The 15,513-nt window shown below is 47.5% G+C and overlaps 1 protein-coding gene across 2 annotated transcripts in view; it reads right to left on the reverse strand.

The window, feature by feature from the left end:
• Positions 1-15,513, reverse strand: part of Ctbp2 (C-terminal binding protein 2) — a 136,987-nt gene that overhangs the window by 31,004 nt on the left and 90,470 nt on the right. The window contains exon 4 of one of the 2 annotated variants that reach the window (XM_038314543.2): positions 8,432-8,591. The exons of the other annotated variant lie outside the window; for it this stretch is intronic. Coding sequence (XP_038170471.1) covers positions 8,432-8,489 — 58 coding nt within the window. The 5' untranslated portion in view covers positions 8,490-8,591. The remainder of the gene's footprint in view (positions 1-8,431; positions 8,592-15,513) is intronic. 2 annotated transcript variants of the gene reach the window in all.

The following is a 15,513-nucleotide window of genomic DNA, read 5'->3' on the forward strand; positions in this document are numbered from 1 at the left end:
CCAAAGGCGTTCCTTCACCAACTTCTCCCTCAATCTGAGATTTAACTGGAACCCTTCAACTTAGATAAATACCGGCCGTTTAAATGAAAAAGTTGCTATGTGAGCAGTATGGAGAACTTCCCGCGGGGTAGGAGTCTGGATAAAGCACCACGTCTATGAAGCAGGTTTAGGGGTGCCGTGCGCTCACCCTTTCCAGGCCCAGTCAAATCTTACCAGATTCTGGAAACCACTGATGGCTCCCTGAGGCGTTCTTATCCCTCCAAACACGCCCAGAGCAGCTGCGACCGATGCTAGACCGACCACTTGACCCAAAGACTACAGACCGTCGTGCTAATACCACTGCCCCCACTGCTGACCTAAATGTCATATTTAGTGACAGAGAGACCAAAAATCCTGTTCCGGCTCCCCATGTCCTAGGACTCGAGAAGCCAGTGAAGAGCTGGGAAAGGCAAAGACTGCACAGCATCAGAGTCCTACAAACGAAATAGGCCTTCTCCGGAGGCTGTCTGGAACCGAGAGGTTAAACAGGCAGAGGTAAGGATAGGATAACAGGTAAGGAAGCTAAGGGGACACACCTAAGCCAGGATTTACGACTCTTGACCACTAAGCAGGTTCACTGAGAATATGGCATACCAAAAAAATAAAAAATAGCCAGCAAACAGTGCCAAGCTAGGGACAGGCACCACACACACCGGCTCACTGCAGTAAATAGTACTTAACAGTCTATTAGGGTCCAGGGAAGATAAGCTGGGGAGGCTTGTCATACAGGGTCTGTAGCCTTCAGAGCAAACAACTGCTCGGTGCTTGGGCATCAGCCTTGATTGTGACATGATACTTCATTAAATCCAAGAGGCTCGACCTGTAGTGTGGCCAGGCTCCACCAGGCATAGCTAGAATAATCTGGTCTGAGAACTAGCCCCTACCCTACTGGAGTGGGGGGTGTCAGTCACACTCAAGGTGTCTTACCAGTTCACTGCCAGGAGCTTTCTAATGGTCAAGTTGAAAAAACTGCTAACTGGGGAATTTGCCAGAAACCAGCAATGACTCTTAGGCAGCCCCCCGCCCCCCCCCAGAGTGTGATCACAAGGGTGGGCGGGGCGGCAGGGGAAGACAGGCTCAGGCCTGGTGTCCCCCACTGCAGGAGAACCAGGAGGCCCAGACTCCGTTCTCAACAACCTCCAGCTGGTTCTGTCTGGAAGCCAACCAAACTCACAAAGCCTCGGCTCTGCAACTCACCAAATATTATGACAGATGTTTCCTTCTGTGAGAGAAACACCTGTACCTGGACACAGGCTTTTCCAAGCCCTCTGGAGGTTGCCGCATCCTCGTCCCCCACAGCATTTGAGAAGGTACTGATTTCCCAAGCAATCTGCCTACAAGGGGCAGGATGGGTCCCGTTTCTGAGAGGCAGTGAGTTTCATGGATATAACTTTCTTAACCGTACAAGAATCCCCTCCATAGAAGATCATATAAAGTAAAAACATGATGCTTGCTGGGCAGTGGTAACCTTTAACCCCGGCACTCGGGAGGCAGAGACAGGTAGATCTCTGTGAGTTTGAGGCCAGCCTGGTCTACAGGCTCCAAAGCTATAGAGAACCTCCCCCCACAAAGAACAAAAAGAACAAAACCATGATGCTTGTCTAAAGTAAGAAACAACCCATGCTCTGGAGGCGAAATAAACCTGACAAAGGAGTTCATTGTGGGGGCTTGAGAGACTGTTCTGTGGTTAAGAGCACTTAGCTGCTCTTCCAGGGGTCCGAGTCGATTCCCAACAATCACATAGTGGCTCACAACCATCTATAGTACGATCTGATACCCTGTTCTGGAATAAAGGTATACATGTAGATAGAGCACTTGTATACATAAAATAAATAAAATCTGAAAAAGAACAGTGCTTGCCCACTCAGGGCTTCAAGCGATGTTTGCTGGAAGTTTTGAATTCTGTGCAACACGGGGCGTGATTCTCAAAGGATGGGGACAGTTTCAGAAGCTCCGGGAGAACTGGCAGATGAGGGTCAAGGCACCCCACAGGCAGTCCTCAAAAGAATCTCCTCCCTCAAAGCACCTCATAACGGGTCAGATGTGCAAACACTTTAAGACTCTCAGAAGGCTCACCGAGAGTCTAACTGCCAAAGAGACATTCAGCAAATGTCAAGGCCATTTGAATATAAAGGTCAGTTAGCCCTTGTCCAGGTGCCCATGCAGGTCACTGCCCACCTGGTGGCATGACGCATCTGGGTAGCTCTCACCAGCTTGTGTTTATCATGGCTGGCCCCAGCCTGGAACACCGTGGAGCCACCTGCGGTATGGTGGAGCACCAACACCGGGCATTCAGGCCTGATGCTCCCTCTCCTACCTGGACCATGCAAAGCTCTGGGAATGAGGAGAACAACAAAGACCTGCTGAGGGAAACGGGGTCTCCTTGTCACCGCTGGATACCAGGATGACGCCATAGCCATGGTCTCCTATGGCCAGCAGCTTCCCAGGGTGGCCTTCCAGCTGAGACAGAGGAAAAACAAGCCCAGGCCGTGCCTACTTCCTACTTTTCAATGTGGACAGACTGTGCTCGGCTTTTGTGGGGGGAAAAAAAAAACCCTTCTGTGTATATGCAGCTCTCTAACTTGGGTGGGGGTGGCCTTTTCTCTTGTGAGAATGCCCTTTACATCTTAAAATGTAAGGTGCTACTCTACAATGCACTTTGAAAACAGCCACAGGACGCATTGTGGGGTTTGAGGCCGCGGTTATTCAAACGACGGGACTGCATGAACAGAACTGTGAACCAGGTCAGTTTACTTGTCAAGGATAAAGCGCAGAGCTTTCAACACGGTGGCTTTCTCTCTACTTACAGGCCTGGGAGCATAAGTCACCCTGCTCCAGACAGACAATGGGCGGGGGAGACGGAATTGGTGTACAGGCAGGGCATGGGCTGCAAAGATCTTCCAATGACCTGGAAGAATGAGTGTCCACCCTCTTCGTGGATCTTGGGAGAATCTGCTTCTCACGCTCTATGTGCCAGCGGGAAGGGAAGAAGCATCGTGGTTTACACAGGCCTCTCCAACCATGCTGTGGAGAATGGAGCCAGTACTTGCTCCAGCCTCCGAGGGGCACACAGAAGAGGGATGCAGGGTGTGGAGAACCACCATGCACGAGCGCATTCCACAGTCACGGACTCTTTCGCAGCCTAGTGCTGGGTGTTGATGGACAGAAAAAGGAAGCCGCAGGATCAGAAAGGCATACGGATGCTCTCTGTAGACAGAAGGAACAGGAACACAGCCAAAGCAGGTAAGCTCATTAGCAAGAGATCCAGTCACTACTCAGAACATGTCAACAGTCTGAGCAGTATGACGTAAGCCAAACTGGAGAGGTTTTGACGGGCACCCTAACACTTGCAGTTTCTGCAAGGGAAGAAGGGCAAGATGCAGCGGGTCAAGTGTGTCTTGGGCTTCTGATTCACCACGGTCCACGATCTGTGGGAAATCACTGCCCTACATATGACCACGAAGAAGGAAATGCACCAATAAGAAAGCAGGCTGGGCAGATGACCAGGTGGCCGTAAAGCACCATCAGGGAGCCTGAGCTGAAGTAGCAATGGAACCAGGTGACAGTGAAAGCAGCAGCCAAAAGACCAAATCAGAAAACAGCAGAGCATCTTCTGCCAGGGTCTCCAATGGCACCACACGTCCCTAAGCCCCAGAGAACCTAAGCATCCCACACTCAACTAGAGATGTGACGAGCACAGACAGCCATCCAGGAACAAACTGACAGGTCCAAAGAGAGAGTTGCATTTGTAGGGGGCAAATGATTAAGGGAGAGTGAATTTGACATGCAACTTGATTCTTAGCAGCAAAGTGAAGTCCTGGGCAGAGGAGACTACGCACCTACTCCCCAGGTGTCAGTAAACAGGCAGGGTCACTGCTCCAATTCACTTGCTCAAATCGCGTGCAGACTACAGCTTGGCTTTCCTGTCCGAGCATTTCTTTACAATGCCAAGCATTATCTGGAACATTTGTTTGTATTGTAGAGTTTTGAGCCACATCTAGTTGACTATTGTATATTTATTTACACCGCTAAAGTAATTGCAGCTAATCACTTAATTACTGGAAATGTGCATAATTGCCTGATCTCAACATATAATTAAAATGTATAGCAACATTATGAATCCCATTTTTTAAGACGCAGGTTTGGGGGGACCTCCGAAAGACAGTGTATTAAAAATGATCAGGAGAACGTGTGGGCAACAGCGTTTGAGCCTGGTCCTAAGCAAAACCGAACAAGTCACAAATGCATAACACATTCAATTTAAAAAGGACAGGTTAAAGAAACCAAACAGCATCTTCACTGTGGAAATCCAAACAAGGAAACCAAACACAGAACAAAATGATCCTGGTCCTGGCCCTTGTACAGGTGGCGGGGCTCTGAGGGCCCCTCCTGGCAAGACCAGCAGCTCGAAGTTCCATCAGCTGACCCATCCTAGCCAGGCCCTCAGCTGGGTTTGGTCATTTTGCTACTCAGGCTCCCTCAACAACCCAGAAGCATCTTAGGGATCTTAGGGACGCGAAGACCACACAAGCGCCTTCTTGGGTAAAGGCTGTGCCGATGTGCTTCGCGATGTGTAGTTCAGGTCCAACTCAGGAGTGGAAAAGCACTGCCCGTGAAGGCCAGCTGCCCCACGTCTGCAGCACCTGCTCCGTGGCCTTGGTGACCGAGCAGACACAGAAGAGCCACGCTTCTTTCTTCTCCTCTGTGCTCATGAGACTATTCGGGTCGGGGTGGAGGGGGATGCCGAACTTTTACGTAAAAGCAGTTCATACCACTTCCCTGTATTTAGTTATTTATGTATTTGTGTTGCTTATCATAACTCAGCTGGCACCGCGTTTGGAACCCACTTTCCACATTTCCAAAGAAACACTTGAACACAATAAAGTAAAATAAATAAATTAAAAACACAATAAAATACCTACTTCGTTATATTGTTTTCCAAATAGCATCCTCAACAGCTATAGGGAAAGGAATCCACCCAGAGCGTGACTCTACACTAAGCCACAGTGAGAAGACCTGACAAAGGTCATGGGCGAAGCAGCAGTAGAGTACAGCAGTTCTCCAAACCCAAACCCTGGGTTGGCTCTGCATGGTCTGTGACCCACAAATATTCGGGGGAAACCAAAGTAGCGCTGGCATGATCGAACAGGGTATTCAAATGCACCCGTTAGTACAATCCACAAATGGACCGCGCCAATTATGTCAGCAAACCAGAGAGAAGAAAGCCAGCGCCTAAATTATACATCAGAGGGAAAGCAGGTTGCAATCTAGGGATGAACAGCCCATGTGATCAAAGGCAGTTCCATAATTATTCCATACAACGTACTCCAGGATTGTCTGAGAGCAGGCATCAAGAAAACCAGCCGAGAACAAATTACAGATATCAAAAAGGGTCGATTACAAAAGCACATACAAATCTGGCTTTTAAGTTAGCCTGAAAGATTTTATTATTCCAGTTGATTTGGATGGAGTCCCAACGACTCTGGCTGCCCCCTCAACATGGAGCAGAGATGTTCTCTGGGTGTTTAGGTGAGTGAGGGGGTCCACAGGCCAAGTCTGGGCATAAAGAAAGATGGAGTTTCCGGACACTGTACCTGGCAGAACACGCAGGTATACCAAAGAGAGACTGGAAAGGGCCAACAGGTTTCAGTGGAGAGTTCTGAAGGAAGAATCCTCACAGGGAAGAAGCTAAGATTTTATCTGACCAGTTCCCATGGCACGGAGGGAGTCTGACCCAACTCCGGCAAGGGATCCCAGAATCAGGTAGGTGGGCAGCAGGTGTGTGATTGAAGGCAGTTCTCCAAAACCCAGGACACATGTGTTCATTCATTTAATAACAAAAGCAAACCAGACATGGTGGCACACGCTGAAAAACCCAGTACTAAAGAAGCTGAGGCAAGAGGATAGCTCAAGGACAGCCTCGTACACACAACAAAACCTGATTTTAAAAAAATAGCAAGCTGGAGCTGGAGACATGGTTAAGAGCACTGCCTGCTCTTCCAAAGGTCCTGAGTTCAATTCCAGGCAACCACATGGTGGCTCGCAACCCTCTGCAAATGAGGTCTGCTGCCTTCTTCTGGCCTGCAGACATGCACACAGAATATTGTATGCATAATAAATAAATAAATATTTAAAAAAAAAAAAACAAACAGCAAGCCAACCAGTCCACCCACCCAATGTCCCTAAGGCACAGGGAGGAATTACCCATGGGGTGAAGCATTATAGTAAAGGGCAGAATAGTTTGACAGGCTCTCTGGAAATCTATGCTAAACAGACAGGGTGAGAAGGCAAAGCTGTGTGTGCTGTGTAGCAGCTGTACGAGACCTTCAGTCCGGAGAGCTGAACTCTGGGAATAGCTGAAGAAAGAAGAGCTGTCTTGGGAACCAGGCACAAATCACCAGCAAAATGGGCGCTACCTATCCAGACCGCTGAACACGTGGCTAGGACATTCAGTTCACACCTGCAACAGCTGTGGCTTCCTTAGACCTTGGGCAAACAGGACCACAGATGAAAGGCCACCCCTGGCAAACTTGAAACACAACTGGCTCCTGGTTCTGCAAAACCGTGCACACGTGGACGAGGATGCAACTGACAGCCCCGGTGACAGACACGGGGGGGGGCGCGTGTGAGAGCGTGGTGAACGTCTGTCAGGACAGAGGACATGATCGATGGCTGGCCCAAGTTGGTTCTAGGGGGTCGCAGGAACACCTCACTCCTGTTCTTGGTTCTCACTGTCATCTGTAGTGGGCGAGTTCTGGGTGGCATCCTACAGGAGGATGCTGACCTCGCCAAGTGGACTCACTGAGGCTTTCTGGCAACCAACCTCCATGGAGCCCCTTTCTGCTAGAAGTTCAAGTCAGTTTCTACAATCAGGTGAGTTCAGACTGTGGACTGCTCTGTGAAGTCCCAAATCTTCAATTTCTGTCACAGCAATGCCACCCAAGTCTATAAAAGGCCAGTATTTGAGAGCCTGTGTCTTCAGACTAAAGAGACCTGACACCCAAAGGCAATGTACAACCCCGGATGGCCACACACCAATGGGCATGATAATAACAAGACAGCTACAAACAGACCCCTGTGGGAGACACGACTGTGGAATCTGCATCGGATGGTAACTTAGGGGACGATTACGCTGTTGTGGTTATGTAGGAAACTATCCTAACAGGAGACACATGCCATGGGGTGGTGACAGGAAATCACTGCCATCTACAGGCTCGTTTCAGATGCTTCTGGAAGCAATACACACACACACACACACACACACACACACACACACACACACACACACACACACACACACACACACCTCAAAAAAGGCAATCAAATGTTCCGTTAGGAAATGCAGCTGAAAAAAAGTACAGGCATTCACGACACTAGCCTGTCAATCTTTCTGTAGGGTTTAAAACGTGTTGTCAGATACCAAAAGCAGAAATTTAATATTTTTACTGTTTACTTTTAAAAGTCAGTTAAATGCAGAGTTCCATAAAATAAACTATAGCAGAAGCCAAGGGACACGGTTGGGTTGGGTAGGGGGTGGGATTCTTGCAAACTTTGCACGGTGCTCAAGGGCTGTCTCAAGTAAACTGGCTTTGATGTCCCCATCCCATGTGGCTTGAGCTACATCTATTTAAAGGACAAGCAATTCCATATGGGTGGCTGCAGGGGAAAGAGCGTGGGGGCGCGTGTGCTTGCCGGGGAGCTGGTAGGGCAGCTATTGCATGTGCGTCCTGTGACAGACTCGATAGGGAATGCACCTACCACACCAGGCACCAAGGCTAGCCCTGCACACACTGCCAAGAAGCCCTAGACAAGGTTAACCCTGAAGCACTGATCAGGCTGACATGGTTGCAGGCTCGGGGTTCTTTGCTACTAATTAGGAAATGACAGTGCTTAATCAATGTTTCAGAGTTTTATCCCCAGGTTTCCATTAGATTTTAATTATGTTTATTTTTCCTTTCATGAATAAAACACTTCCAGACATTTTCAAAGATACCGAGGACTTGAAAACATCAAGAGGGGCAAGAGTGGGCTTCCTCAGAACTATCTTGGAATTCATTGTTGTAAATATCTTAATGGAAAACAGATAAAAGTCTAGAAAGTTTCAGGAAGTTGAAAAAGCTGGTCCTGATATGTGGTGTCTTTCATATGCAAAATAGCCCTAGGTATATGGAAGCAAGGCACCTTCGCAGCCTACAGCCCTCCCTTACTGTCTGCCCAACCCCCCACACAAGACAGGCCCTATGGAAAGGCAAAGGACTTGCCAAGGACGTGGTGTGGCCAAGGCCTGGAAAGGTTGGTCAGGCCAAGCTATCTCAAATGAGTAGGTCGGAGAGGATCTGCGTGAGGGGCTGCGTGTCTTTCATGAAAACCCGCCAGCCACGCTGGCTCTTACCTTCACAAATTCTGTCCAATCGCTGTCGCTTGACTCTGTGCTTATCCACAAGGGCCATTCTTTATCGAACTTTGCAACTCTCTGATTCAAAAGGCAAAGCAGTCCGCTAAGAACTTAGGGGAACTCGCAGGAGTCTGCGTGCATTGCGTCACTATGAACCCTGAAACAAGGAGAAAAGAATCCTTAACTCTCCGGAGACCTCCAGGACACAAGGTCATTCACGACTTCCTGCCACTCTCTGAGAGGGGACCTGCTGCTCTGAAGTGTGGGGCTGGCTCTCCTCCCGGAACATGGGAGGGGGCTGCTTCACGAGCCTACACAAACTCCTGCTTTCTACCTTGGGTCCGTCAGAAAGCAAGCGGGCAGAGAGGGCCTTTGCCACACGCGTTGCTGGAAACAGCAAATGGCAGTGCACGGGCTTCTCGGCTACGGACAGCAATTACAAAACCACCTCAGTTATTATTTCAACTCCAAGGCCAGATACCAAGAGAAAGCTGGCTGGATCTGCCATTTATTTCTTTGAGCCACAGAAGTGCTACTCCACCACGGAAACAGCCTCACAGACAGCTCTGGAACACTGGGCTGCGGGTCCTATCACGGCATGGGGTGACCGTGCACCGCTGGCGACTGCCATCCCAGACGCGCCCTCTGGCCTCCACTAGGCAGTTTGTAAGAGTGCTTCCTTTCCATGATGGACTCGCAGGGGCCAGGCACCGAAACCACAACGTAGCACATAGCACAACAACACAACACAACACAAGCTCCCTGCTACACGGTAAGAATGAGCTTGCCCATGCCATCTTCTAGAACCTTCCTTTAACTCAGAGGGGGCTGCAGATGGCTGACTTTGCATTTACTCTCACATTCCTAGACTGGTAGCTCTGGCTGAGCCAGGAGAGAAGGGCCTGATCCAAAGGACCCTCTCTTTAAGCTCATAAATTTCAAGTCAGGTAGGCACTACAGAGTCCCTCCTTCAGAGGTCGGTCAGTCACTGTGAGAATAGAAGGGACTCATTTACTGTTCTCCCACTCTTCACTGCAAAACTTCAAAACCAATGTTGCATTAAATCGAACAACAAAACGAGAGAGAGAGAGAGAGAGAGAGAGAGAGAGAGAGAGAGAGAGAGAGAGAGAGAGAGATCAGGCAAATTACGCAGAGAAAGGACAGAAAAGGAAAGGCTCAAGGGTTAAAAATAAGCTCTCTCTGGTGCTATGTAGGCATCGATTATGCTGAATGCTACGAGTTACTTTATCAAAAGGTCCGGGGCTGGTCTGACTAGTAGAAAGGTAGGCAAGATCTTGGTAATTAATGGCTAATTTCCTAGCAATGTGGCTGGTAAGGCAGCCTAAAGATTTATAGCAATAATTACGTGAGTTTGAAGGAGAAGGGGGATAGGAAAAAGCAGTTTCTAACTATATAAATAATGACCACAGTATCCAAAAGACATCCAACTCTTCTAACACAGGCAGCTGCCTGGAACAAGCCGGTCACCACATGGACAGCTTATAGAACTGGTATCATTGTTGCTGAGCTCGTTCATAAGGGTAACCATGTGTAAGCAAGCCCCTAACTCAAGGAAAACAGAGATGGCACAGAAGGACCAGGACCTATGAACGCCAGCCACAAATGCACACAGGAAACGTGACCCAAGCCCACACTCACATCGGAGAGCCTGGGCTAGTCCTTTTACTTTACTGAGGCTGAGGCTCTGATGTCCACACCACAGTGTGGCACCCCCCGGGAAAAACACAAGCCTCATTATCTACCTCATCCAAAGGCCGAGTTAATATTAGTGGAGTGCTAAGGAGATGAAGAACCGCCAGCGTTCTCATCGGCCACAAGATGGGCTTTGCTCCCTCCTCCTCCAGTGAGGCGTAATCATTCTTTTTGCTTTCCTTTGAATTTTAATTTGTATAATTAGATGGCTTCTTGAAAAATTGATAAGCTGAATCTTATTCGTGCAATCAGAGATCAGCCAACAGCTTACACAAACGTCTGTATCTTGCTACCGGGACTGGTTCCCATGGCTGGCTTTTCTGGGGCTCTTCTGTGAGGTCCAGTGCAGACCGACCGAGTGGGGGTACCCACCCACCCGGGGGTACCCACCCACCCCATCTGCAGAGAAGAGACTTGTGGGTCAGCTAGTTAAAGCGTTGCCCAGACTGGGGGCAGTGACAACAGACAGCTACCACCCCTCCCACAACACTGCCATAAAAAAAAGAAAGTATGAAATAGACATTTTCTTCTTTTCCCTTCCAAGAAGCAAGCTATTTATGAAGACTAACATAGCCACTGTACAAACGTTAGACACAAAACATACCTTATAATGGAGCTATGCATGGTGGCCCCGGGCTTGTATCATACCAATAATGCCCACACTGCACCAGCTATACTGGCTCTGGGCTCCCAGGCATCCATCACAGATAGCCCTCTTGGCTTTGCTATGAAAACCAAGCTTGTCCTTTATTTTATGTCAGTCCTCATTTTTCCAGCCAAAGGAATTTGTCACAGTCATCTACTGATATCATCGGTCAAGATGTTCAAGAATACGAAAGCACACATAATGAATAAAAAGTAGCGGAAATGTTGTGGGTCTATCCTTTCTTTGCTGAAATCACAACTTGAATCACAGCCGGAGGCGGACTGGAGTTCTAGAACTCCGCTACAGAGCGACCTGCTGAGGGCAGTCCTGGAGACTTGGGCTCCTTGCCTGTGCAGCAGAAAGGGCATTCCTTGTATGCCACCAAGTCTAAGACAGACAGAAGGAATCTAAGGAATTATCTTGCCAGCCCTGGCCCTGCTCTTGACATTTTTTTTTAAACAAAGTTCCAATAGTAGTACACCTGGCCTAAGTCAGAGAGCAAATGCCAGTAAAGTTCAAAGTCAAGTTGGGCGGTGGTGGCGCACACCTTTAATCCCAGCACTCAGAAGGCAGAGGCAGATGGACCTCTGTGAATTCAAGGCCAGCCTGGTCTGCAGAGTTAATTCCTGGACAGCTAATGCTGTTGTACATAGAAACCCTGTCACACACGCAGGGTGTGTGTGTGTGTGTGTGTGTGTGTGTGGTCTTTTCATGGAGGAGGCGGCAGCATAAAGCAATACCTCACAGAAGGAAACCAAAGGAACACCAGGCCAAATCCCAAACCAGAGATAAAAGTAACCTCAAAGTTCTATCTGATCAAAGTGAAATTTAACTTATAGTAGTCTTCCCAAACTAAGGTGTTTCCCACAGCTTCAGTTACCCTTGATCTATAGAGCCCTAAAAGTTTACTAAACTCAAAATCACTACATTTCAACTTATACATGATACTGAGCAGCAAGATAAATCCTATGCCAACCTGCAGCATCTGGCTAGGGCTGAAACCTTCCTGTTGTCAAGTGTATCCATAACTGTATATGCCATGTGCCATCTGACCATTAGTTTACTCAGCAACTAGTTTTTTGTTGTTTTTTTAAGAGATTATTTATTGTGTGCACAGTGCTCTGTCTGCATGTATGCCTGCAGGCCAGAAGAGGGCACCAAATCTCATTACAGATGGCTGTGAGCGACCATGTGGTTGCTGGGAATTGAACTCAGGATCTCTGAAGAGCGACCAGAGCTCTTAACCTCTGAGCCATCATCTCTCCAGACTTCAGTAACTAGTTTTTGATATCCAGTTGATTACAGTGCTAAAATCCATGTGTTTCAGTAACAATTTTGCTTAATGGCCAAAAAGAGCAAGAATCACAAAGCTGGCAATTTGGTTATACCAAAGAAAAGACAAAAATTCCTTCTTCTGGCAGAAGGTGAATGTTGGTGCTTATCACAGGTGCGTATGTGTAAGAGGAAAAACACATTTTCTATAGTAAGATCTGGTACTCTCTACTCATCAGACATCGGCTGGCCCAGAGATACACAGCCCTGGAAGAAGTGGGTGATAACCAAAGTAAGCCAAAGAGACGTTTAGATAAGAAAGCTTGCATGGGACACCGTTTCGTGGCGGTGCCAAAGAGATTCAAGAACACATTTTAAAATTATCCACTCTGAAAAAACTAAACTATAAAAAGAAAACCATCCAGGATTAATGGCAAAAGAAACCACTTGTCCTTCAAAATCTAGGTTTGGGCAGGTAAGCATTTTTCACCAGTTGCCACCAAACCAAACCAAACCAAACCAAGTCACCATGCAGTCAAACCACAAGAACTCCAGGGACTGTGTCTCCATTCTACTTCATACTCTACAGAGACCGCATGGAGCAAGGTGGCTACAGCTCAAGTGTGCATCTTCAACATTGAATCTCTGAACAAAATACGCCGCTTCTGGAACCCACTTAACACCACAGATAGCATCCCTCCTTTGCGGGAATCTACTCACACAACAGCTTACAGGGTTAGTATCGTTGCACTTAAGTGGACCCACCTCCTTGTTGATGACAGACCAGGTGCAGATTTAAAAGCTCAGTGCTGAGGAGATCTGATACAGGTAGAATAAGGGTCCACACACCCAGAAAGCAGCATCGGGGCGTGTGTTCATGCACCTTCAACAGTTGGGAGCCTCCTTTACCAGACCTTCTTGCACACACAATCCAATTGAGGCACAACAAGGACCTTGGAAAGAAGGAAAAGAAGGACCCTGCTGCTATGAGGCGTAGGGCCTCTCAACGCCGAACAAGAACATCTGCAATGCGCCTTGTTTTATCCAGAAAAAGGATAAGCTAACTCTGCTCCTTGTTTTATCCAGCAAAGCCATTCCATGGGCTTCATTCAGGAGCCAAGCACAACCAAAGACGGCTAAAAAAAAAAAAAAAAAATTACTCAGTTTGCTAAGAAATTACAAATCAATTTCCAAAATGATTCCCACGGACATGTTTATGTGTTCCCTAAATCCTTTCATGTTGGAAGTAGTTCCTCACTAGGTACCATTTTCTTGAGCCTTCTGAGTGCCCGAGCCTGGAGTGATGATTGCCGATGGGGAGAGAGGATTGTCACTCCCTGAGCACATAGTAGGTTCATTCTGCAAATGTCCCCTTTCCTTTCTCTTTCTGGTGTAGGTGAGGGGTGAGAAGAGAAAGCCTCCATTTCCCAGGGTCATCCATTGAGGCCCTGGAGGTAACTAACCTATGAGGGCCCTTCATGAGACACACACAGTTCACACGGAGTCCCCGGGGCAGGCCAGTACAGTAAGAACAGAGCAGTTCCCTTTTCTCCAGACAGCTCAATGTTGGGTGACCGGGTCCATCGCTAGTCATTCAATCCCAACAGGTCAGAGACCCATCTCTACCCCACAAAGCACAAGCGCCTGCAATGCACACACAGGCAGCTGTGGTTCAGCCACAGTCTCTTTGCAATCTAAGCAGTTCCAGAATGTACAAAGACTTGGGGGTTTAGAAAGGTAACAGGTTACTTTTATCGCCTTTTACTTGCCTGTTCTCTGGCTGGCTGTGACAATTACATACCAGAAAAATAAAGACAAAAATCTCATACCATGTGGTCATATGGACTCCACCAGACTAATCCAGGTGTAAAAATGAAATATACTGTCAATAATTTAATGGCCAGATTCTGCCACTGTCAGAGTTTCATAGAATCTGGAGGGCACTCGGTGACACAAGGCTGGCCTCTATTAACTTTATATGTGACCCTAGGTTTGAGCTGCAGCAGAAGCTAGGAGAACAAGAGTTAACATAGTTTTTCACTGTGCCATGGAAAATCCACCAGGCCAAAGGCTTCCCCAGTCCAGGGAGAGGTACTGTAACTTTAAAACCATGATTTTCCTCTAATAAGCAAGTGGCATGGTCCCGCGTTGTGCTGGGATTCTTGATCCGCAGACATACATTTCCCAGTGTTAAATGCAAGCAAGCCTCGAAACTTCTGAATATTTCATTTGCTAAAAGTGATACCCAAGGCACAAGGATTTAGGCAGAGGGAATTTTTTAATCTTCCTAATTGGTTGTTTTTATTTCGGTCATGTTGGGAATCTACTTGTGGGTCTTCGCATTCTACAGAAGCTCTCTAGGATTTTCACACATTTAATTTAAAAGCCCTTGTCCTCCAAATATGCCTTGAAAATAAATATTTTAGTTAATAACAGAGACAGAACGGAGAGGATAAAAGCAAACGTCCACTCAAATTAAGAGGCACGGAAATGACGACCTGTGCTCCAGCGGCTTGGTCTGAGGAGCCTCTAGCAGGTCCCTCACCCGGGTGTGGGATACATGCTCCTTAGCTAAGGAGCCTGGCTAAACGATGTAACGGGATCGGCAAGCTCACATTCCATGGGACAGAACAGCTCGTCTCGGGGGACATATTTAATGCCAGACACGGCGCAGAATGTTTTCATCTGAACGAGTAGAGGGTGCCACCCATATCTGAAGTTCCGACGGAATGTCTGCAGAGGGGTCACCATACAGCTGCTGAAAGGAGATGGTGGGTCAGAGCCCCAAAGATCACTGAGGGCAGAGTCCACAGCCCATGACAAAAATGCACACACACAATGAATGTACCTCCCAGGTCCAGTGCTGTGTACAAACACAGGGTGGATGGCCAACAGCAGCCTGGACCCAGGAGTTGGACGACAGTGAGACCCAGCGGCCCGCATACGTAGCTTTGGGAAAAGCGTGGAGATTGCAGGCTACACGCATGAGGCTAGTTACTAAATTACAGCAAACCAGGCAACAAAGTTATATATTAAAATATACTGTGAACACAAATCATGATAATCAAACAAATACTTGGGCTTATTCTTAAATGTTGGACCATTTGTCTATGGAAATATTATTAGTTCTAATGTAACTTTGATTTGGCTCAACTGAATACTTATGAATTATATCTGTATTTAAATATATATGAAAGGCAATTTTATAAGGTTACAAATTACAATGGTAAAAATGCTCTTTTAAAAAATAATAATTAGGGGGCTGGAGAGATGGCTCAGTGGTTAAGAGCATTGCCTGCTCTTCCAAAGGTCCTGAGTTCAATTCCCAGCAACCACATGGTGGCTTACAACCATCTGTAATGAGGTCTGGTGCCCTCTTCTGGCCTTCAAGCATACAGACAGAATATTGTATACATAATAAATAAATGTTAAAAAATTTAAAAAAAAT

Source organism: Arvicola amphibius, chromosome 1, assembly GCF_903992535.2.
Source record: "Arvicola amphibius chromosome 1, mArvAmp1.2, whole genome shotgun sequence".
NCBI lineage: Eukaryota > Metazoa > Chordata > Mammalia > Rodentia > Cricetidae > Arvicola > Arvicola amphibius.